This window comes from Heliangelus exortis, chromosome W (genome assembly GCF_036169615.1).
Source record: "Heliangelus exortis chromosome W, bHelExo1.hap1, whole genome shotgun sequence".
NCBI classification, from domain to species: domain Eukaryota; kingdom Metazoa; phylum Chordata; class Aves; order Apodiformes; family Trochilidae; genus Heliangelus; species Heliangelus exortis.
The window spans coordinates 8,465,849-8,489,891 of record NC_092453.1 but is presented as its reverse complement, the minus strand read 5'-3'; the positions used below and the strand labels follow the sequence as shown (position 1 = coordinate 8,489,891).

Here is a 24,043-nt window from a genome sequence, read left to right as displayed (position 1 = left end):
GATCCCATAATCAACATATAAACGATCACATGAATTACAACATTAACAAGAACCTATTATCAATACAATATGAAAAGCACATTTCACACTGCAGTGGAAGGACTTAAATACCTTTTTAGTATGAGGAAGGTCTGGTGTCCCCTGGTGTGTAGAGCCAAGGGGGTAGGGGAGGCTTATCCGACAAAAATTGGTCGGGGGGGGGGGCCCAAAAGCGTCTCCAGACCCCTCCCGGGTCACGGCACAGTGGAGTCCTAGCTTCCTCCATGGGTGCCAAATTGAGGCTCAAAAAGGCCTAATAAAATTGTTTAGAGACAGAATTCCAAGCCTTTAAACAGCAAAGGCACACTCCTACACTCCTCCCCCCCCCTTTTTTTTTTTTTCTTTCTTTTTTTTTTTTTTTTCTGTGGTGTGCAGCAGGACTCATTTTCTGAGCAGCAGCAGTGTCAGTGGGGGCAGAGACAGCAGCTGCAGCTGTAACAGACACACTGGCAGTGCTCACCGGCCATATCTGAGTTGTGCCCTTGTGTGAGGGGGGGCGAGAAGCGGCTGCGGAGGCAGGAGTGGGGGTGCTCTCTGTACCAGGAGCAGCTCTCACTCTCTGCAGCAACTCTCGGCCTCTGAAAAGGCATGCTCATTCTCATAAAATCTGGTGAAGTTAGCCTGTGTGATGTGATATTACCACTGAATATAAGTGAACCACAAATTTTGGATATGGCTCTGCTCCCTCGTTTAATATTTGTAAAAGAGGGGGTTGCTTGTGCAGAATCATGCACAGTTTGCAAAGCTTTATACACCAATTCTTGTGAAAGTTGTAACACTTCAGTTTGAAACCGTGCCTGCGAATCTGCAAGTACAAAAGAACAAGCACAGAGTAACATTTGTGCTTGCACTCCGTATAATGCATCGGTGTTCTGTCTAGGAATCACAGCTTCATTTTCACACAGCATTTGCCATTTATGATGAAATTGCAATTGTTGAGAAGGAGTTAACAGAGTATTAATGAGCATTTTTGTGTCATATGGCGTCAACAACTGATCAGTAAAGATGTTGCAAAATACATTGAGCAAATGATGATTTCAAACCATACTGTGTAATGGCAGCTTTGGCTTCTTTTATCATTTTCCAATCTAATGTGACTACACACTTCCACACCCCCCCCCTCTCCTCCCCATATTGGATCTGGAAGAGGTGGAGCAGTGGGTGTTAAAGGGTTAAGGGAAGTAGGAGTAGGGATAGGGAACGAATCAGGGGATAAAAATGGATTAGTGCCCCTGGGTTGTTCAGGGTGTTCCCCGGAGCAAAAAACTAGGTTTTTTTCAGGGGTATACTCATCCTTGGTCTCCAATTCTTTCAGTTTCTTCAGCAGTTCCCTGAGTTGCTTGTTTCTGAGTCCCAGTTCTTTCCTTGGTTTTTGCTCTATAGCAGGCACTGATGGTGTTGACAGGTGAAGCAGAGGATTAACTGATGGCAACTGTGGTCAAGAAGATAAATCAGGCGTCGGAGCTGGAGAGGAAGGCAGCGGTGGCAGAGTGTTCGGGAGCCGTGGCAGGCGGGCAGGAGGGGGGGGGTCTGCATTCCAAGGTTCCTCGCCTGTGTTCTCCGGCTTCTCTCCCTCTGGGTCCTCCGACGATTCTGGTGGTGTTTTCGGTCACTTTTCGTTTTGCTTCTCAGTCCCGTTTTTGCTTTTCATCCGACTCCCCAGGGTCAAATGGCACAGTTGGCTGAGCTTGAATCAGTATAGTCCCTTCAGGTGCTGGTGGGAGTATTTTAGGTGTCTCCAATAACTGTTTAGAGGTCAATTCCATATTTTGAGCATTCATTGGTATTGGTAGATCAGGCGTTAAGGCAGCAAACGCTGAGGCTGCTGCTCTTTTACTTTTCATTTCTTTTAAGGTTTCTCTAATCAATTTCCAGAGTGTCCCTAAGCGTCCTGCCTCCTTATCTCCATCTCTAATTTTATTCCATAGGGCAGTACCTATGGCTTCCCAAGTAGGTAACTCAAAAACGGTACCCGTCGAGGGGATCAAGTCTCTATCTGGTGCCCATTTCAGTAATTCATGTAAGGTCCTGCCTTCGTGTGATAAACCTCTCTTAGAGAGAATACATTGGAGGAGCTTAACTACTGCCTCTTCTTCTTTAGAGAGTGTAGACCCCATCTCCTCCCCAGCCGCTCACCTTTTTCTTGGCAAGATTCTTCAATTCCGAGGTACCTCTTTCGTTCCGTAGCCGGGCACCAGCTACATAGACCGCCGGGGCAGCAGTCTCCTTTCAACTGGCTTCTCCGCTCCTGCCGCACCGTTCCTTCAGTCGGCTTTTTCGCTACCCTCTCATCCCAGCTGTCTTCATCGCTCCTGGAAGCAACAGCGAGAGGGTCCCTGTTCGGGTGCCAAATGTGGGAAAAATCCGCGGAGGCTTAAAGGACGACACGCAGTCACCAATATGGTTAAAGTGAAGTCGTTTATTAACAGTTTATTAACTTGCTTTATATAGAGCCCTTGTTTATATAACGATATCTTGCAGGTGGCTATATCTTGGACACAAATTCTGTTCTCACAGAACTTCTGCTGGCTACCTCATTATCCTGTTATTCTTCTTTTCTACTGCCAGCTCCCTTATCTTTTTCCCATAGTTCATCTTTCAGTAACCTTGCAACTGGGCCTCAAAGCCTCCAGCTTACTAAAACAGTCAGGATTACTCATATGCCTGTTTTTCTTCCAGACAGTTTCCCAATACCTCCTCTTCTAAAAGATCTGAAAGATTCTGCACTTGGTGCAATTCTGTGAAAATCTTGTCCAAATTCCTGGATTAATGAGAAAAAACCCACCACATCACCTTTATAAAGAAAAATTCCTGAATATGGAATGAAAATAGGGAGGAAATGAACTTGTAGCCTCTCTCTCAAGTGCCACAGATGATTTTCCTTGATCTTCCTTCCTCAGCAGCTTAACTTCTGTCTTTACTCTAGAAGAGCTATGGCAAATGGAATTCCTCTAAGCCAGAATGCTTCTAGTAAACCCATGAGAGATCAGATTTTTTGATTTCAAGTTGAAGATGAATAAGCAGACTGATATGAAATGTGTTACATAATGCTTGCTATCACTTGCTATTTTTGGTAGCACCAGTGTGTTGTTTATAGCGTGTTCCAGACACTCGGGAAAGGAAAATGTCCCTTGAAAATTTTAGCTAGCAGGCTGCCCTTAAGGTTTTCTTCATCTTTTATGCTTAGTTATTGCTGGCATCATGGGCTTAATATTTAATACTTGTTCCAGAGAATGGAATAATAGCAGACATGACTCAAACTGTGATTTTAAAAGTTGCCAACTATGACACTGTTTGACCAACTATAGAAACGTGTGCATCAGGAGACAGAGATACACCACGGGGGCAGAAATGAAACAAATACCACCAAAGTTAGGCAATTTGTTAATTTTCCAGGGTTAATCTGTTGGGAATAACAACACGTGCAATCCAAAGAAACACTCGTACCTCTCTGAGCAGCACTCAAAGTTGTGGTTGTAAGGCACAATTCAGAGAAGATAGAAAGGATTAAAATAATTCATGTTTTGTGCTCTGTATCACATCGCTGCCTTGGTGCTATTAGTTCAACTATAGGAAAGCTCAGAAAGTGGTCTTAATCTATGGAATGGTATCATAGAATCAAAGAATGGTTTGAGTTGGAGGGACCCTAAAGCTCATCCAGTTCCAACCCCCCTGCGATGGGCAGGGACACCTCCCAGCAGCCCAGGTTGCTCCAAGCCCCATCCAACCTGACCTGAGACACTGCCAGGGATGGGGCAGCCACAGCTTCTCTGGGAAACCTGGGGCAGGGGCTCAGCACCCTCATAGCAAACAGGTTCTTCTTAATATCCAAATTAAATCTCCCCTCTTTCATGGTGTGATATCCCTCCCCAGATTTCTTCTAGGCCCACTACAGGTACTGGAGGGCTACAAGAATGTGAAAGTGTCCCCACAGCCTTCTCCTCCCCTGGCTGGACAGCTCCAACTTAGCCTGGCTCCAGAGCAGAGCTGCTTCATCCTTCTCATTGTCTCCATGGCCTCCTCTGGACTCACTCCAGCAGCCCCATATCCTTCTGGTGTTGAGGACCCCAGAACTGTACCCAGCACTGCAGGGGGGTCTCCCCAGAGTGGAGCAGAGGGGGACAGTCCCCTCCCTGACCTTGTTGGCCACACTGCTGGGGATGCAGCCCAGGACAGGGGTGGTTTCTGGGCTGGCAGCACATGTTTCTCCTCGTCCAGCGCCCCCTAAGTCCTTCTCAGGGCTTCTCTCAACCCATTCTCTGCCCAACCTGGATTTGTCCTTGAAATTGCCCTCACCCAGGTTGCTCAGAGTCCCATTATTTTGGTGTGCTGTAGTGGGAATAGTACTCAGGATGGCGAAAGATCAGATATGAGCTGTGATGTTGGACCTTGGTAGAAGTGAGTGAGGAAGGGAGAGTCAGTGCAAAGAAAAAAAGCAATCACAAAGTACATTTAAGGTCCTTAAGAGCAAAGGCTGTTAATGAACAGTGTTTTTGGAGGTGGTTGGCTGTAGACTACAAAGGACTTGGGAAAACTGTATCCCAAGGAAGAAAGGATGCTGAATTTTTAGGGCACATTTAACCTGCAGCCATTTTAGCAGCATGGAAATGTTCTGTGCAGCATTGGATGGGATTTTGCACTTGGGAAAAAAAATAACCAAACATCTTGTGGGGTTTTTTTGTGGATGAAGAAAGCTTACAAGGAAAAAGACTTAGAGGAATGTTTTTAGCAAGGTGCTGGTGTCTGTCTGCAGTGGCAGCCTGTGAGGATGATCCTTTAGGAACAAAGATAAAAACTCCTTAAAGTACTGTATCAATTTGGAGCCAAACTTTACAGGCTCTGAACTGAAATGGAATTTACTGCAACAGTGACTCCTAAAACCTCAGTATAAATATAGTGTCTAGAGACACAGGTAGGGACCCAACACAAATGTCAGGCTCCTCATTTTTATTGTGGCTCCTGCCAGACGTTCAGCAGCAGATATGTGCTGCCACCCTTCTATCTCCCCATTCCTCTTATCTCCACAGGCGCAGGTTTCTAATTTTAATTACAATGTTGAGAGCTTGTAGGATAATATGACAAAAAAAAAAGAGAAGTTAAAAGATAACCGTAGACTGATACAATTTCTCTGTGATCTTTAGATGAGTTCTTAGGCAGTGTCTTCAAGTAGTTGAAATGTAATTGGAGTAGTTAAGTTTTCAGGCTTGGCATCTCTCCAGAGAAGCTTCTCAAACTGTGTGAGCTGTGTTCAGAGACTTGTGCTTTGTGACAAAAAGCTGATAGCCCTCTCTTTGAGTCCTTCCCTCAATTTGAGGGAAGGGATGTGATTCAAACATACAGAATCCTGGAACTTCCAGAGGAGATGGACACAAAGTTCCTCAGCAGAGCTTGGTAGAACAAGGACTACTGTCCTGTCCTATTTGCGTCACATTCTCTCTGCTCAGCCTCTGAAAAGAGAAAGGGCCGCTACTGGAATAACTCAGTGAAATTCTTGTTGATACTCCTGGCAAATCCCTGACCTGCCAAAACAATGGCTAGAAGGAAGTAGTTTAAGTCTTCCAGACTCTTAGGCTGCAGCTGTGGTGTATGTTGTGTGGGTTGTTTTTTTTTTGTTTTGTTTTTTTTGGGTTTTTTTTCTTCTTTTAAATAGCTGCTAAGCTGCAATAAATGTCATTATAGTAAAGGGCTTTTTAAGGATGTTCTTTTGTGTTGTTTTTTGTAAAAAACCTAATTTTCAAAGGGTTAGCAGATCAACTTGTGCTTCTGCTGAAAATGGATGAGCAAACATCCATAAGGCAACTGGTTAAAAATAAGTATACTCCCTGGTCTGAGGTGACAGTTCTTTTGGAAATAGAAAAGATGGCTTTATTTTTGAAAAACTGAAATGTCTGGGTTTCTAAATTCTGTATAACTGCAAGATGTAAATCACTCAATATGCATTTGAAGCAGAAAGGCAAATCTTAGAGTTTTGTTTGGTTTATTGTTGGTTTTTTTTTTTTTAAACAAACATACCAGAGAATACAGAAAATGCTGTATAGATCAGTGTTATGTCTTGAGGGAGAGAATAGTGCAAACTTGGACACCATCACAAAGGGGTATTGTAAAGCTGAAAAATCAGATAAAAGCATTGAGGATGTTTAGAGGGCCTGGAAGAAAAGGCAATTTACCTTGGTGGTAAATGAGACCCTGCTGAAGTGTGTGTTTTATAAGGTTGGTAATCAAAGGAGTTATTCTGGGGCATTGCAAGGTGTCAAACTGGAAGCTAAAGAAGAGGAAACGTCCATGATGTGTCAGTGAGCTCCATAAATGGGAGAAGAATCCACATGTGTAAGCAGTGATATTGGTTCTTAGTTGCCTACATCTGCCAGCATTTTAACATTCAGATATTACCCCATCCATTGCTGGTGTTTAAAACAAAGTCTTGGCAGCAAAAGGCACCCTGCACTTTGTTTTGGGCTCTTTTGAATTTCTTGCATGTGCATCTGAACCATCTAACTCTGTCCTCACTCAAAAGTGGAAGGCTTTTTAGGTTAATGTATATGTTTCTTCAAACATCAGAGGCCACTCAAGCCTCCTGATTCAGCTCTGGGGCTACTCAGGGTACTGCATTAGGGGTCTGTGTTTGAATCCTGAACAATTCAGTATGTGTGGGGAAGGGGTGTGCAACATCTGAATTGGGCTTTGCCACCAAAACAAATGGTCTAAATCAAAGTACATTCCCTGGGCTGTGTTTCTAGCAGCTGAATGAACCCTAACACCACTGTTGAAGGCTGGAGTCCTTTATCCACATTCCTGTAACTCTCCTTTCATCAGCATGAATACTTACAGAACCTGAAAGCAAGCTGTTGAGCAAAAAAAAAAAAACCCCAAAATCCCCAGACTGGAAGGAAAGAGACCTTCCCATGGGGGAAGCTGTTGTGTTGGCTTGGCTGCCAGTGGAACTGTACCCTTGTCAACATTAAACTGGAAAATGTGGGATATTTAGTTTATTTTTCTGGTGTTTGCTCCAACCAGGACTCCAGTGCAATTCTTTCGCAGTCTGCAAAATATGAAATACTGGGGACAATTCTGTAATAATTTGCTGTGACTGAAAGAATACAAGTGCTTTTTGTATTACTTGTGTGAAAAGGAATGCTCTGAATTTTTCACCAAAGCCTCTACAGACAGGACAAGGAGCAGTGGTTTTAAAATGAAAAAGTAGATTCAAAATGGGTATAAAGCAGAATTTTTTTGCAAAGTGGGTGGCAAGGCACTGGAACCCAGAGATGATGTGTGTTCCTCATCCCTGGAAGTGTTGAAGGTCAGGTTAGATGGGACTTGGAGCAACCTGATCTAGTGAAAGATGTCCCTGTCTATGGAGGGTTGGATTAGATGAGTTTTAAGGGTCTTCATCAACCCAAACCTTCTATGATTCTCTGGTTTGGGATAGATTCTTTTAAATATCTTGCATAAAGTCAGAAATGTTCATCTTTACTCCCTGTTAATTGGATCCCCTGGCCCCAGAAAACTACACTTGTTGCTTCAGTCATATTGCTAGGTGCTTTGGAGAGCTGGTTTGGGAGACAGAATGTAGTTGAAACTGAAAGCTTCATTCCTGCTCTGTTCTGTTGTGTGGAAGTTGAAAAGGAACTATTTAAACTTACCGTGTAGAATACAATGTAGCATTGAAGTATCTCAAATCGACCATTTTGCTAGGTGGGTGGGAAATTTCAGATGATTTTGGTGTATTTTGGGTAGAAGTGAGGATAGAGAGGTGTGCAAGCTGCCTTGAAAGCTCAACTTGAGTAGCCTGAAGGTAGTGTTAGCTCTTAGCTAAAACAAGATATTTTCAGCTGTCTGAACTCTCAAACAGCTTGGAAATAACTTTCTGGGGATCAAATACCCACTTGATGCTTGGAAATAAGGTTAAGGTTGTTTTTTTTGGTTTTTGGGTTTTTTTGTGGGGGTTTTTTTGGGTTTTTTTGTTTGTTTGTTTTTTAACTTGAATGCTATTCTTCTATCTGTAGGACCATTATGTCCTCAAGCAATATGACAGCTGGCTGCCTGAAATAATATAGTTGATTTGGGGCTTATGATTTAATGCCTAAAACTAGCCTAATAGAAGCTGCCAAAACCAAGATGGTTTTTTTTCCGAATGGCTTATTTTTAAATTATTTGAAGTGTCAGTTGCAGTGGATGATAAGCAAGTTTCAGTATCCCTTCTAATCTTCTGTTTGATATAAACATCCTGATCAGGTAGTTGATATTGAATGAAAGGCTATCAAAATTGAAAACAGTTCCACTGCTCAGGTGCTTGCAAAGTTAGGCTTAAATCTTATTTAATGAATTTTGAAGGCCTAGATGATTTAAGTATTGCCAGATGAGAAGGTTGATTATTTGTGGGCCAGTGAGTGAAAGATGGGAATAAGCTTATTGCCAAACTTAAATTTCAGATTGGTTTCTGCAGTGGAACAAAATCTGATAGCTCTTTAAAACATGGCAAATAAAATGAGTACAGGCTGGTGAACTGGCTTGCTTTTGGAAGACTTCTGTCAAATTGTAATGATGAAATGACATTCCAAATGCAATTTTGCTCCCTAACTTGATTTGGAGAGGGGCAGAGTATGCATCCATGTGTGTGCAATTTGTCAGTCACTTGTGGAAAATGTTAATGAATTAACTCAAACCAGCCAGCCAAGATGCAAAGCTAGATTCAAGTTAACTTCTGTGTTTTTCTGGGGTTGATTTGAGCCAGGGAAGCTTGAGGAAAAATTACAGGTCTAATTCAACAATAACCTAAGTGTTGAATAGTCTTGCATTTTAAATTTACTGGTACCTAACCCTAATTCTCACTCTTTCTACCTGATTTCTTGTCATGTGGCATTCAGTAATGAAGGGTCTTAAGCAAAATATTTCCTGAAACCTCAGGGCTAACATGTCTGTTTTGGTTTGTGTTTTAGGGCTAGGAAAGGAACCTAATTTATTGCTTGCTGAGTGTTCTGTCTGGTGGAAGTCATGTCAGCCATATTGCCATTCACTCCACCAGTTGTGAAGAGACTTCTGGGGTGGAAAAAATCTGCTGGTGGCTCTGGAGGGGCTGGTGGTGGTGAGCAGAATGGGCAGGAGGAAAAGTGGTGTGAAAAAGCAGTGAAAAGCTTGGTCAAGAAGCTAAAGAAAACAGGACAGCTGGATGAGCTGGAGAAGGCCATTACCACTCAGAACTGCAATACAAAATGTGTGACAATACCAAGGTAAGTGCTGTTGTGTTTGAAATCATTGCAGCTACTTAAGAAATTACTAAATGTTTATGTAGGCTGTGAGCAAATAACTAAAGAAAACCCCAAACCTAAACCAACAGTTGCATGCTTTTAAATATTTAAAAAAATGTATTAAAACTTAGTTTGGTTTTTATGTAGTGATTGCTTACAACTGAATGACATGCTTTGTAAAGTCTCAGTTTCTAATGATAACTTTACGTTTCCTTGACTACATAGATTCCAGCTTGTGTTCTGGTGGTGCCTAGCACAGCTCTTCATTTCTAGCACTGCCTGATACTTTTATCTAATAACCCTTCCTTATATTCAGAAGGGCATACTTGAACCTCCACTTCAAAAAAAAAAACCAAAAAACTCAAACAGCTAGTTTTTCCTTGGTCAACACTTCAGTCATATGATTATTTTCAGTTTTATTTGGTAGCTTTGTTTCAGTTGTTCAAGCTGCATCCATTTTCCCTTTGGAAAAGAAGGATTTTTCTCTTTGGAGGCAGCTTGTCTGAAGACCAGTTTATTTACTGTAAATTGTTATTGGTTATTGAAAGTGCTTTTCATTTAATAACTTGGAGTGTTTCTGGAATTGCTCTTCTTCTCCTGACCTGTATATACATTTAGGTGAACCACTTGCATTCTACCCCTTTGACTTTCTCAATTTAATTCATAGCAACTGCTGTGCAAGAGGCAAGGGTGATATTTGTAAGTATGTTGCAGTCTGCTCTCCAATCAATCTGCAGAAACCCAGGTGCATGTGTAAACTCATGATGTGCAACAAAAGTATCAAATCACTTCAGAGGTGTGTTTTTCTAGGAAAAAAAGTGGGAGGATCTCCTGGTACTGGAAATTTCTGGGCACTTAGCCCCCCTTCCATATTTAAATTCATATCTAGGGGGGAGAAACTGCATCTGGGTTAGGACCTTAATTCCTGTATTAGCACATTCATCTCAGCTGCTTTTAAACTTTGTATTAATCATAGCACAAACTAGATTTGACTGGTGTCAGTAATGGTTTCCATATATCAAATATGTTCTAGGTGTTATTTGGTAATGGGTTTAGCATTCTCTTTTAGATTTGACACATCTTGCTGGGAAACTCTGAATGACTGACTAATTCTCTTCTCTCTCTTTTCTATTCTCCTTTTGATTCTAACACTGCCCTCTGCTTGGATTTCCTTCCCTAGAGCACCCCCCCCAAATTCTTAGAGTTTCCCTTCTGCTTTCTTCCTTTTGCCAGCTGGAAAACAATCAGAAAATATTAGAGCTTTCTGGTCTTAGTGTATACCTGTAGCCTAAACTTGGAACATATCAGGATATGTAATTCTTGACATGAGATGACTCTTATGTATTTAGCAAGTCTTTACCATTGAAGCCCAAAAAGGCCGAATAAACTGTTTAGAGACAAAGTTTTGAGTCTTTAAACAGCAAAGGTATTTATTCACGGATCCGGGGAACTCCCAGCTCACGCTGGACAGAGAGTTCCAACTCGGGGGGGGGGGGGGGTAGGGTTAGGGTATTTATACAGCCTTTCATGCATATTCATAAGATTACAACAGATAATTATAATATTCATACCAGGTGGAGTCTGGGCGGAGTTGTTCTCTCGGGGATATGTCCCTCTTAGGGTTAAACTTCTATCTCCCTTGATTCCAGGTGGCTTCATGTTGTTCTATGGATATCGGGCCCCAGCCATAACTTTTCTCTTATCTGCTGGTTGTGGCATCTTTATGTTCTCTTCTCCTTGTGCAGATGTTCACATGCTTTTGCGGCCAAGCTGGCACCTCCCTGGCCTTGGCGGTGCCTTGATCTAAAACGAGATTTACACTCCCAATTATTTCTCAGGCAGAAAGCTAGCTTCGTTAGGCCTTGTTTTGCTTTTCGCTGTGACAGTGGAAAGCTGTTTTGCTCCTAACTGAAACAGTGGAAAATTACGAGTTTGGACTGCTTTGCCTGGTCTTTTCTCGGTTTAGTCTTGAATTGTACCGGTTATGATCACTAGTTCTAATTCTACATTAGATAAATTCACACAAACAACTTGGCCTGCTCTCCTTTTCCCACAGGAATTAATCTGTTGAGATCCTTTCCTGTTTCACCATGATAAAGCTGAAACAATTGGAAGGTCTTTCACACAACACAAACTAAATGCATTTCATAAATTTACTTGATGTAAGATGTGTATCTAACTTTTAGAGCTCTTAGAGAGACTTCCTGGAGCTCTCCTGCAGGGGTGCTGGGGCAGTAAATGTTGCTACTTCAGAAGAATAATCATCTACATTTAATTTTACAGATTGTTAGGAGGTACAAACAGTATGCTAATTTATAATTGTTTTCCTAGTCTACTTGTTGTCTGTATTTGAGTATTTCCTCCTGCTTGCATGACCTTTTGTGTTGGTCATAGTAGATAATTCTTGCAAACAAGAATAGCAAGTTCTGTTTTACTCTGTATAGCCTCCAAGGTGAGATAAGTTCTTGCTGGGCTGTGATGTTCTCATCTCTCTTCCAGTCAGCAGTGAAAAGGACTGGACCAAGGTTTTACTTTTCTTGACTACCTCACGAGCAAGCTGGTACCTAGAGAGCTCTTCAAGTGGTGGTGGTTCTTGTACAAGGTATAAAATTAAACTAAGAAATAGCTTTGGTATTAAGGAGTGAGATAGTATCGAGGTTGCCAGCAGTGCTGTACAGAATTGTTGAGTTTCGTGTTTGGCTTTTGGACTGTTGATATTTTATTTTGACAGCAGTAGACTGGGTTCCCAGGAAAGAAATGTCAACTCAGTACTGTAATGACTTCTGGAGATTCTGATTCTTAGATTTAGTAAGTTAATGAAGCTGCTGCTTGAGACCCACTTTTAATGAGTGTCTTAAAGATCTGCAGGTCAGCAGAGATAAATAATAAAACACTGAATTTCGGAATTTGGAACTTTTTTTTTTCCTCCTACGCAGCAGGAAGTTTGAGGTGCTAAGCTGCTGAGATGCAGTTCTGATACAAGAGCTGGGTTAACTTTCCAAGCCTTCTGAGTGGAGAAGGATTTGGTTTTGTTTTGTGGGTTTTTTTTTATTATTAAGTGGCTTTAGATTTAATTCTTATTACTGTTTAACTCCAGTGTAGATGGGTTGTAGGATGCTTCTGTTTGCAGCTGTTGCATCATTCCCTCAGCAGAGGTTTCAGTTGCCCTTTCCCAAGTTTCTGGTCCCCTTGAAGATTTCCAGTTTGATGCAATAGTTCAGAACACCTAAAGCAGCTCCACACCTACAAGCTCCTTCCAGAATCAACATCAGCCTGGACCAAAGTTGAACTCAGCTGCCCCTTCAGAAGTCTGCAGACATTTTGTCATCCAATGATGCCTCATTTCTGTTGCTGTGCTGTTTTGTCAAGGTGACTATCTGCTGGGGGAGGCTGGTGCTATGTGCATGATGCAAAAGCTGCTCAAGTGGTAATTAACACAACTTCTTAGGCTGCCTCTGAGAGCTACTGAGAAAGCAGAAACAAACAGATGGAGTGAGTGTTGGCCTTGCAATAGCAGGGGTGCTTAGCTCTTCATAAGTGGGTCAGTAATCTAGAGCAGAGGCTAAATAAGTACAGAGGTCCTTTTGACACTAGCCCTTTAAATAATTTGTAGTTATCTTAATGAATCCTCCCTGCAAGCAAGTGGGTTTCTAATCCCATAATCCCTGTGTATCCTGAAGCTAAGCATTGGCACATGAGATCACTTTTCTAAAACACTCCATGAATTTGGTAAGAGTTTAAGATCTCCTCTTCAGGCTCTCTCTTTTGACACAAATGGAGCACAAGAAGCAGTCAGCGAAGAAACAGAGCATGAGCACATATTTATCTATCTGCTCTTGGAGCAGTCTCTTCCTGACTGGCATGGATTGTTCTGTTGAAATAAATACTTTTTACCAAGTGGTAAAAATCAGACACTGTCAGACACTGTCTGAGAAACTTGCTGTTAATTATGAGAGACTTAGCTAAAAGCAAAAGTACAAGACAGAAAATCACCTTTATCCTGGCCCAAACCAGGACAAAGGGAAACATTGAGTTCAGGCTCCTCTGTTATGACTGAAGTTCCTCCAGAGCTTTCCTATCTGCAAACTGATGTCTAGAGCTTTCATATCTGCAAACTGATGCAGAACTGTGTCCTTCCTGAGCTGTAACTGGATGCATCCCTATCACGTTATAATTCTGCTTCTATGCCAACATTTGGGTACTGGGACAATTAAATCAGGGCCTTATCTTGTATGAAAGATGAGTAGTAATGGAGAGGACCTGCCTGTATGGAGTATTCCCAGCTACAACTGTAGTCCTCATTTTGATTGATAACTTCACAAACTTTCTTCTTGAGCAGCTCATAGTGCAGAATTTCCTCTTAGTATTTCATCTAAATCTCCCCTCTTCAAGTTTTAAACCGTCACCCCTTGTCCTCTCATTACACACCCCTGCAAAAAGTCACTCCCCAGCTTTCTTGTAGGCTCCTTTCAAGTACTTGGACTATAAGGTCACCTCAGAGCCTCCTCTTCTTCAGGCTGAAGAACCTCAACCTCCTCAGCCTGGCTTCCTAGGGGAGGTGGAGCATTTGCTTCCAGCTCAGAGAGGGGCTGATACTCCTGCTAACCTCTTGCTTTCCAGCCCTCTGTGCCATTTGTTGAGTTTGAGTTTTTTTGCTATCTGAAAAAATTTTTTTTTCCTTGCTTAACAGTTCAATATGTCTGTAGAAAATGTAGCCTTATCTGTGCCCTCTGCCCTCCTTGCCTAACACAGGCACAGCATCCCTGAGCTATGTTTCCTGCTTTTTCAGATCCTTATTTCTGCTTTGTTTTCAGCCTATCCTAACTCAAACGCTAAGAGGGGCTCGAATCCTGCTGCTGTTTTTTGAGGAGTGCAACTGATTTGCAGAACTCAACAGTTAGACTTCTGAAGCACCTGGCTTCTGCTTCAAATATGATACAATCTTGCATTTATTCTTTATTTTTTCACCATCCACAGGCAAAGATGAAACCCTTTCCATGGTTTTTGGAATATGGAAGTTTGCTGAGTGTAGTGAAATAGAGGCAACCAGGTGCCACTAATTGCCAGGTAGTGGGCATGAGCTTGTGTTAAGCCCACCTGTGCCCGATGAGGGCGGGCCCCAACTGCGTATGAGCAGGACTGGGGGGGCCAATAGAAGGTAAGGCTGGGAGCACAAGCTCAGCTCAATCCTGATCTCACAACCTCGGCATTGCTTGGCTTTGTACTGCTTCTCTGAGCACCGTGCTAACCTGATTGCGCCACTGGAGCTTTGTCTCAGCACCGCACTAACTTGGTTGCGCCACTAGAGCTCATCGCCATTAGGATGAGGCTTGAGTGGCGCAGCCGGTTAGCGCGCGGTATTTACCCAGAGAAACCCGAGCAATGCTGAGGCCGCGGGTTCAAGCCTCACCCTAATGGTGAAGAGCTCTACAAAAAAGAGTGGAGTGAGTCCAGAGAAGGGCAACCAAGCTGGGGAAGGGTCTGGAGAACATGTCCTGTGAGGAGAGGCTGAGGGAATTGGGAATGTCGAGCTTGGATAAGAGGAGGCTGAGAGGAGGCCTTATTGCTCTGCACAACTCCCTTCAAGGAGGTTGTAGGGAGGTGGGTGCTGGGCTCTTCTCTAAAGTGCACAATGACAGGAGCAGAGGAAATGGGCTGAAGTTGTACCAGGGGAGGTTTAGAGCAGATCTGAGGATGAATTTCCTTCCTGAGAGAGCAGTCAGGTGTAGGAATGGGCTGCCCAGGGAGGTGGTGGAGTCCCCATCCCTGGAGGGATTTAAAGACCATGTGGATGAGGCACTTCAGGATATGCTCCAGTGGGTGATACAGATATTGATAAGTATATTTTACTTTTTTTTATTGGGAGGGGGTGTTGATGGTTGGAAGAGGTAATCTTAAAGGTCTTCTCCAACTGTGACAGTTCTGTGATTTTGTGATTCATAGTTTCCAAATGTTGAAGATAGTCTCATTGTAGGCAGAAGGCTGCTGACCCTGATTACATGGATGTAAAATGACATCCTGACATTGAAGGTTGCAAAACACCTTTAGATGCTGCATGGACATATAATGGGAAATAAAAATTCATGTCAAGTTTGACTTCAAGCCTCTCTGAAATATAATTTCTAAACCTGAGGTAAGCAATCAGTAAGACAGTGTTGCTGACACTACCTTCATTTCCTTTAACTACAAACTATCTAAAATTTATTTGCAATTGTAGGGTAGGATGCAGGATTAATATGAGCCTAAGAATTTTTATTTTTTTTTTTCTAATAGCATTTTTTGTCCTCTACCAACACTCCTGCTCAATGGCCACTTAGCAGCACAGCCTTATTCCTTATATTTGTCTACAAAAGGGTGTATGTGGATGAGTAGGGGCACTGTCCAGACACTGCACCCAGGCAGGGCCTTCCTCTAGTATAACTAGCTAATTCTTCAGAAAAGAAAAATTAAGTTTTCAAACCTTCTACCACAGTGCTAATTGAAATTAGTGACAGCATTCAAGTATAATTAAGGGAGTTTTTATTAAAAATACTAAATCATCATGGTTAACTGGGTTGGTTGTAGAGCTGTGGCTGATGTTGAGGTCTGAAGTGCTGTAACTAAGGTTAAGCTTTAGTGTAGCCATAGTTCAAGTTACATCATATTATTTTGATGTCAGCCTGAAAAAGGAAGTCTTAAGAGTATTAAACAAAGAAACTTAGGGCTGCCAGTTTTAGGCTCCTGCAGTTCAGGAAGTCATGTGGCTTACCCACAGAATTTGTAGGAGTTGCCATGCCAAGCAGAAAATATTGGCATGTTATTTGAGGCAGGTCACCATGGAAAAACATGAATGTGCAAGATAGAATAATAGATGACAAACCCCTGCATCATTCAAAGGAGCTTGACTCTGGAGGCAGGGGGAAAGAATGGTAGATTTTGGGGCCTCTTAGTTGTATACTACCTGGAGCACTGGGATGTGAATTCTGGCCTTGGCTCTGCTGCTTTTTCCCAGGTAGCCTTGCAAGTTTCTAATTTAAATGTAAATTTAAGGCATTGTTCCCAGTGGAATGGCAGTGATGTGGAAAGCAAATTTGGGGGTTATGAGTTGGAGTTTGTGAAAATTCTTTATTTTCAAGTTACTGTTGCTCCTCATTCGGGTTGCTTTAAGAAGCAGGGAAGAGTCAGAATAAAAATAGTAAGTGCTAAAGCTTGCATGATTTTTATAAGACATTAATTATCAGCTTAACAACTGATGCAGGGGCTGTTGCATTTTAAGCAAATGAAAAATAGTTACCTGGGATTACCTTAGTGATTTAACCAGTTTAGGGCATCCTGGTACCAAGCTCCAACTAGGAGGAGTAATGTGTCTCTCTGACATTTCATGCTATCATTAAGACAACATGTTAGTCACTGAAGAAAAAGATGTTTATGGTGCTTTATTGTTAATATTGAGCCCCAAGTTATGTCATAAAAAGTACTTATTTTTTCCTCTAATAAAGGAATCTGGGCTTTAGTCAGCCCAAGTCAGTGCTAAACAATTTCCTGGCTTACTCTGGTAATTAATGTCTTTTTATCAGGCCAGCAATTCAGCATGGCAAAGATTCCTCCCCTCATTCTTTTGTAGAATTCAGCCAATTTAGTTTTCTTGGTCAAGGAACAGAACACCTGAACTGTTAAAAACGTTCGACTCGTTTTAACAATAACAAAACTTTTATTGTAAATGAGAGAGATATATAAGCAAAGCAGCGCGCTGGGCGACCGAGGCAGCACACTTCCACCAACGGTCCGCGCCTTCAATAGGGTAAGCCAGTCCTTTTATACTTTTGGTAACCCCCCTCCCTCTTAGTCCTTTATTAGTTTCTCATTGGAGCCCGTTTCGCGGGCTCTCTCTTTGTATTGGTCCCTGGTCCGCAGGTTCTGTCCCGTTGCTAAGGGAAGAGCTTCTTTTGTTCTGTCTCTGCGGACTTGCCTCGTGGTCTCGACACGCCCCAACATGTTTTCCCACAAACAACCCGAACAAAAAACCCCCATCCTATGATTACAAACTACACCCAATTAAACATTCTAGGGAAGGATTCATTCAACAAAACAATAAAGTAAAAATTTCGACTGGTATTTATTATATGAACACTGTTTTTACCTGTGCAAATGTTTAATGACAACCAGAGTGATTTTACGGGGGGGGGGGGGAATAAAAAAACCTTCCCAATTGTGTAGCTCTGGCTGTTAGAAAAATTCATAGGCTAAACAACATACTGCAGTTCTTTTACTGCTGCAGCTTTGATAGCAAAATAACTGCTTAGCAGCCTCCCCACTGATTTAATCCTGCTTGTAATCTACACCTGCTAATTTAATAAAAGTAATTTCCTGTGTCTTGTTTACTACTACTTTCTGTTCCCTTCCTCTGGCTCCATTGCAGTGCTGATTGGTGGAAAACTTCTCAAATTTAGTGTATACAATGCTGTAGTCTCATCATGGACAGCTTTGGTTGGCTTCTGTCATGCTGCATTGTTTGAAGCAGACCAGCAGGATCCAAGAGAACAATCAGGAGCTGGAGTAAGTTCACATCTCACTGCATATGCTTCAAAATTGGCAGAAGAATAATGAGATTGGGGAAATCCCATTTAACAAGTGCTGCACAGTAATCTAACTTCAGCCTTTGTTCAGAAAAGATCCCCCCCCCCAAAATTGTGGCTATGTAATCCAAAATGCCCAAGCAAGTTTCAAGAGGTCAAGAATTGAAAGGTTGCATTTAGAATTCTTGCCTGTAATCGTGGTTAAAGTGACCATTTCTTCAGGTGCTCAGGTTATAATTTCTTAGGTACCGGAGAGAGAAAAGTCTGATGTAAAAGCAGTAAACTCTTGAGTTTTGCTCAAATGCAGAATTCCAAAGTTACCTTTTAGTGAGTTACATCCCAGAACTGATTTTTACTTCCTCTTAATTTTGTGGAAGGCTCCAAGTCCAGTTCCTCTGTTGTTGGAAATAATTTGAACTTGTGATGTAGTTTTGAAATGTTGAAGGTGAAGAAGGGCTGATGCCAACTGTTGTGGAATCCTGCAGCTTTGTGACCTGGGTAGGTGTGTTCAAAAGAGTGTTTGACTATCAGGTGTTTGGTTGAAGAAGTCTTTTCTCCTGTTTTTTTCCTCCAACTACATTTGCCAAGAGTGCCTTATGAGCCTCACTGTGTGTCTAAGCCTCCAGTCACCAAAGCTTATTGATAGTTTTTTCCTGTCTGTGTAATCTCTTATTCTTTTACAGTGTGAGGAGCTTTAAACTTCACAGCCATATCTGGGAAAGAATTCAGGTGTGTCCATTCTGATGTATTCTACCATACTAACAGTGAAAATCCCTTTTTATCCCCTTTGTATTTAAATTTTAGGTGTCTAATGTTCTGCTTGTGTCCCACAGTCTTGCAGACTTTAAGTGATAGGAACACAATTTTACAGGAGCCCAGAAGTCAGCATGTTGGTTCATCATGTGGGAACCCTGCAATGTTTTGGTCAATAACCTCAGACATCCAAGAAGGACTGAAGCATCTCTCCTTGCAGTGAGAAGCCACATAACAGTTTTCTTCAATGCTTGTGTTGCTCAAACCTTTGGAACTCAACTTTTCAGCTGCAATAGGATGAAAGAGGGCAGAAGGTGGTAGATGAGGGTTGACTCCTGTTAGGTGGAGTGAGGGAAGAAGCAGTCCTGGGAAAGTGCTTTAACTGTTCTGTTAAGCAATTACATGTGAGGCAAGAGTGCTTTTGGGCATTATCTTCAGATTCATGCTCTGGGTGTGGATTGTGAGCAAGATGCTGAAGGCTTCAGAACTGCTCTGTGATCTCATCACTTCCTTTCTGGTTTAGCTCTGGGCAGCAAAGCTCAGGAAACAGATTTTGATTTGTGTTCTCAGGGTGTTCCCTGCATACTCAGATTTTTCTGTCAACAGTTTCTAACAGGGGGTCCTGTATTCTGTCCTGGGCAGAGGTTTGTAGTTTGGCTATTAAGTTCCTTGTTTGATTTTTGCCTTTGCTAACCACATAAGGCAACAAAATATTTCAGCAGACACACCACCTTAAGCTTGAAAATCAAATATTGCTTTCTTGTATCTGATCACTGAGGCTCTTCAAGCCTTTCTATGGCTTCCTTGCTAGCTGTGAATTTTCTTTCGTGTTTTGGGCATTGGTGTGAGGGACAACATCCAATGTCAGGCTTAATTTTTGCATTTGCATATTTATCAGGGTGATGCAAGTCACAGCATGAGCACCGTTCAGTTCTCCTCTTCAAACATGTTGCTTGAGGAAGGTTCCTCTGTGGCTCAAGCCTTAACTTCTTGTGAAATACCTGATAGGAAACACCAAGTGCCTGACTTCTGTAATCACAGACTTGCAGAATGTCTTTGGAAGAGACCTTCAAGTTTATCCAGTCCAACCTTTGACTTGCTGCTGCTTTGAATTTTCATATCTCTCATCTTTAGGCAGAGTCTCTTGGCATGAATCAACTTCAGTTTCTTCTCTTTCTCCAGTTTACTACTGGGTGTACATGGCTTGGGCTGTGAGGAAGGTAATCCTAGGTGTAGTGGCTTCCCTGCACTTAGAATTTTCAGCATCCTGCCTTCATTTGTTTTCCTGGATTTCTTAAGGTGTGTATTTTGTTGGGGAAGCTGTCTGGAGGCAGCTTCAGTTTGAAACAAGGTATTAAAAGACCCTGTAATCCGTGTCCTGCGAGTAATCTTTTTGCCAACTTTGCATTTTTGTCTGTGGACAAGACAAATAGCTAGCAGAGCTAATCCCTCCCTCACTACTCCAAATACCCTTGAGTTGGAGAAGGTTAATCAAAATGTCACCTCTTTTTTCAGCTGTTCATCACTTGCAAGCCAACCCACTCATGTTATCATCGGCTGCTCACCCACTTGGAGGCTGTGGGGCTGCTTGAGCAAAGGGATTTGACTTAGCCCTGGGTAGCTGTAACTGTTAGCTGGTGGGGAAAGCTTTCACCCCACCTACTATGACTAGTAGTGGCTAGAGAGCTTGAGAAAAAGGTTTTTTGTTTTTTTGGGTTTTTTAAATGTGTGTCTGGTGCTACTTCTGGAAATGGGCTGCCCCAGGGAGGTGGTGGATTCTCTGTCCCTGGAGGTTTTAAAAAAGAGACTGAATGTGGCACTCAGTGCCATGGTCTGGGAACCACAGTGGTAGTGGATTAAGGGTTGGGCTTGATCTCAAAGGTCCTTTCCAACCTGGCTGATTCTGTAATTCTGAAATAACATGCTTAGTTCTGTTTATGTCTTTTGAAAGTATTATCTTCTGATTGCTATCTGCTGTTAACAAACCAGTTTGTTAGGGGTAGATCAGCCAGTATTGTGATGGATACATCTTCCTATAAAGATGCTTTGATACTTCTGGTCCTGGTTAGGTCTGTTAAGGATGATATAGAGCTCTAATCTGTGAAAGTTCCACCTCAACAGGAGGAGAAACTTCTTCCCTCTGAGGGAGCCCTGGCTGCCCAGAGAGGTTGTGGAGTCTCCTTCTCTGGAGACTTTCAAACCTCACCTGGATGCTAATCATCTGTCTCTTTGGTTTGGAGCCCTTCAGTGGTGATTTCCATATTAGAAAGGAATTGTTGGATCAGCTGTTTTCATAGACATGGTGTAATGAAAGTGGAAGGCAGGTGGTGATTTCTTAGCTCAGTTGAGTTGATGAACATACTTGCTTCATAGCTGCCTGCTCCATAGTGCGATGCAACATCTCATTAGCTACACAAAGCTCCAGTTCTTTTCCTAAGTAAGCATTTTTGGAGCTTGTGTTGCTGATTATGTTTCCTTTATCCTAATAATAGAGTTCTGATCTTTTTTTTTCTTTCAGTCCTGTGTTCTCTGGAAAGGTCTTGTTAGAAAGCCTGAAGAAGCTTTCCAGTGTGGTGTTCTCAGATAAAATACAGATAATATCTTCAGCATTAGTGTGCCCAGACACTTAATGAATGCTTTCAGCTATGTGGGTTTCAGACTTGGAAACTTGTCTCCCAACTGAAGCAGTATTTATGCTTTTGAAGATGCTGTGGAAACTGCAGAATAATCAATCAGAAAACCTGGTTTTGGTATCACACTACCATGTGAAAGCAGTGGAGGAATCCCAGGCTGTCATTTCAAGAGTGCCATCTTAAAGTAGAAACATCCACATCCCTCAGAGATTGTGGGTCCACATGGTATCTTTTTTTTCTTGGTTGTTGGTTTGGCTTTTCTTCCCCCCTGCCTGCTTAGTCCCTGGGGAGCTGCCATCAGCCTTCACTAGATGCAGGACATCTCAAATTTGCTGGTTTTGATGAGCTTTTACTTTTTTATTGAACATACGATTGCAGGCGGGGATAGTAAATCTGTGTTGTGGTTCAACTCATCTCCAGTAAAGACTGCTTTGGAATTTGTGAGATACAGACTGCAGCTGCTGAAAGCTGGGATGGTATGTTGAGAGCAGGGAACTGCAGAGCAAGTTTCCTGGCAAAGCTGTTAGCTCATGATTTCCATCAGCTGCTTTTGCAAGCTCCCAGTCTCTTGAACATAAGTCTTGTGGCCAGCTTCCTTCTGAATTTGAGTCAGGCCAAGCACCTTTTATTTTTCAGTCCCTATATCTCTGCCCTCTTTGACCTTGCCATTCAGAAGCTTACAAGTTTGCAGGCTGCTCTCCATTTTGAGCAGAGAGTAAAGACTTCTTTTGGTAGGATCTGCATCTGAACAAGCCACATGGCCAAAAAGCAAATTAAAAAAATATTTTTACTTCTGCTTGGTTTCCATGGCATCCCAGAAGAATTGCTCTTGAACTTTGAGGTGCTATCCTTCCAGCATCTACCTTGTAGCATAGAGAGAAAAAGAAAGGTAACACTGATTAGTTCTGGCTCCTTAATTTTGTCTGAGTGCTGGACTAGCATGTCAGGGGTTGGGAGAAGGGAGGAGGATGAAGTGTTCTGAAGAGTTCTGCCTCATGGCTGTGCTTTTGCCTTTGCAGGCAGTTGGTTGCACATGTGATGAGGAAGAAGTCGTGCCTTTAGAAAAGGCAACAGAAGCATATACTGTTTGGCAGGGAGACAGGCACTCTGAAAAACTGGAAGAATTTAGCTACTGACCCTGCAGTGAGCACTGAGCAGCTCAGATGTGAGGCTTGAACAGAGCATCTTTTGTACCTCGTGTTCCACTTTTGCATCCCCTGTGGACATCCTTCAGGTTTCAGCTGAAGTCAATGGGAGTTGTTCCCTGACACTCTACTTTTCCCACAGTGCTGAGGTTAATTGTATCCTGTGCCTCCTGCTTTTCTGCCTATTTTGATGTGTTAATTTTTTTAGCATACATCCATTTCTAAGGAAGGTTACTTCAGTCCTTTTCCTCGGTTCAGGTGCTGGGTTTTGTATTTGATGGAAGGATTTGGAATGTATTTTGTAAAATTCTATGTAAGCTTTATTCGTAAAAGGCTTCTTGATTATGAGAAGTTGTGTGATGATTCCTGCTTTATATTCCACTAAATATGCACATACATAAATATTTCTTTCTTGCATGTAATATGTCTTGAATGTGTTCGTGTGGGAAGGAGGGAGGCAGGGAGACAAGGTACAGTTATTACTGTTTTGAGCAAGTAATATTTCTGTGTTGCATATATTTGGGAAAAAAAGGGTCTGCTTTTTGGGGAAGAGAGACTTTTAAACAAGATGCTTTTTTGGTTGGTTGGTTGGTTTGGGTTTGTTTTTGTTTTTTTTTTTTGTTACGTATACAAGACCAGTTGCTGAAATAAGGGTAAATCTAAGGGGCTGAAGGCACTTGGGGAAGCACTCATAATTGTGGGAGCCCCAGCTGCCAGTTTTATTACAGTTTTGTTAAGTTTGTGCTGAGAAAGAAACCAGTGCTTTCAGTTCTGTAAGAGCTTTCTTCTTTTGGAGGCCAGGGCTCTCTCAGACATTACTTAATATCCTCTTCCTAGACTTAAAAGTGTTTCTCCTTTAAAAAATTGTGAGAACCTCTTGGGAAAATTAACTGCCCACCTGTGCTTACAGCATATGTAAACACCCATTTACTCCAGTTCCTAATACCTTCCTCAAAAAACTTTCCTAGTAGTCTGCTTTTCTACCTCAGTGTCTATCAGGGAATGGCCTCTGTGGAAGAATCTTGTCCAGCTCCTCCTAGGGATGAGTGCCACTTCAATCTGCACATATTTGAAGAGGAATTCACACCTCTGCTTTTTATTTGGCCTCAGTCAAGGTATCAGAGCATCCCTCTAGCAGGTGTTTAGAAGAAAGCTCATGAAATCCCACTGAATTACTGGATCTCTACGTTTTTTCTTGCAAGGAAATGACACCAGGACCTCTCTGTTACTTCAGAGAACTGTAGGTTTGGGTTGTGCCATGTGATAAATGTCCCTGCCTGGTTATTATGTACAGTTCAGTGAGCAGATGACATTTTGTCCATGTAATGTGAGATGCAAGTGAAAGGGTTGGTCAGTTCTGCAGGGATGCAAAATGTTGGACTCCCAAGAGGAGCAGGATAGAGATATCTCCCCAAAAACCTTAACATTTGCATTGTTATTGCAGTTTTCTCATGTCTTCTAAGTGAGCACAGGGCAAATGACCTTTTTCCTGCCACCATGGGGAAAATAAACCATGAGCACCATAGCTTTCAGTAGCTGAGAACTTAGGTGAACCAACCTATGTTTTCTGTAAGCTTTTCTTCTGGCAACTGGCTGGACAGGTAGTAAAGGTAGGGTTGCTCCTGGCTGGTACATAGATTTTTTTAGGCTGTAGTAGGGAGTGATGCTAA

General features: G+C 42.2%; 1 protein-coding gene across 4 annotated transcripts in view; it reads left to right on the top strand.

The window, feature by feature from the left end:
* Nucleotides 1-8,946: 8,946 nt before the first annotated feature.
* LOC139789121 (mothers against decapentaplegic homolog 2) overlaps nucleotides 8,947-24,043 on the top strand; it is a 41,515-nt gene continuing 26,418 nt past the window's right edge. For 3 of the 4 annotated variants that reach the window (XM_071729652.1, XM_071729650.1, XM_071729648.1), the window contains exon 1: nucleotides 8,983-9,269. In XM_071729652.1, coding sequence (XP_071585753.1) covers nucleotides 9,034-9,269 — 236 coding nt within the window. In that variant the 5' untranslated portion in view covers nucleotides 8,983-9,033. Of the gene's footprint in view, nucleotides 9,270-24,043 lie in introns of all 4 variants that reach the window. The other variant, XM_071729649.1, reaches the window with a different exon arrangement.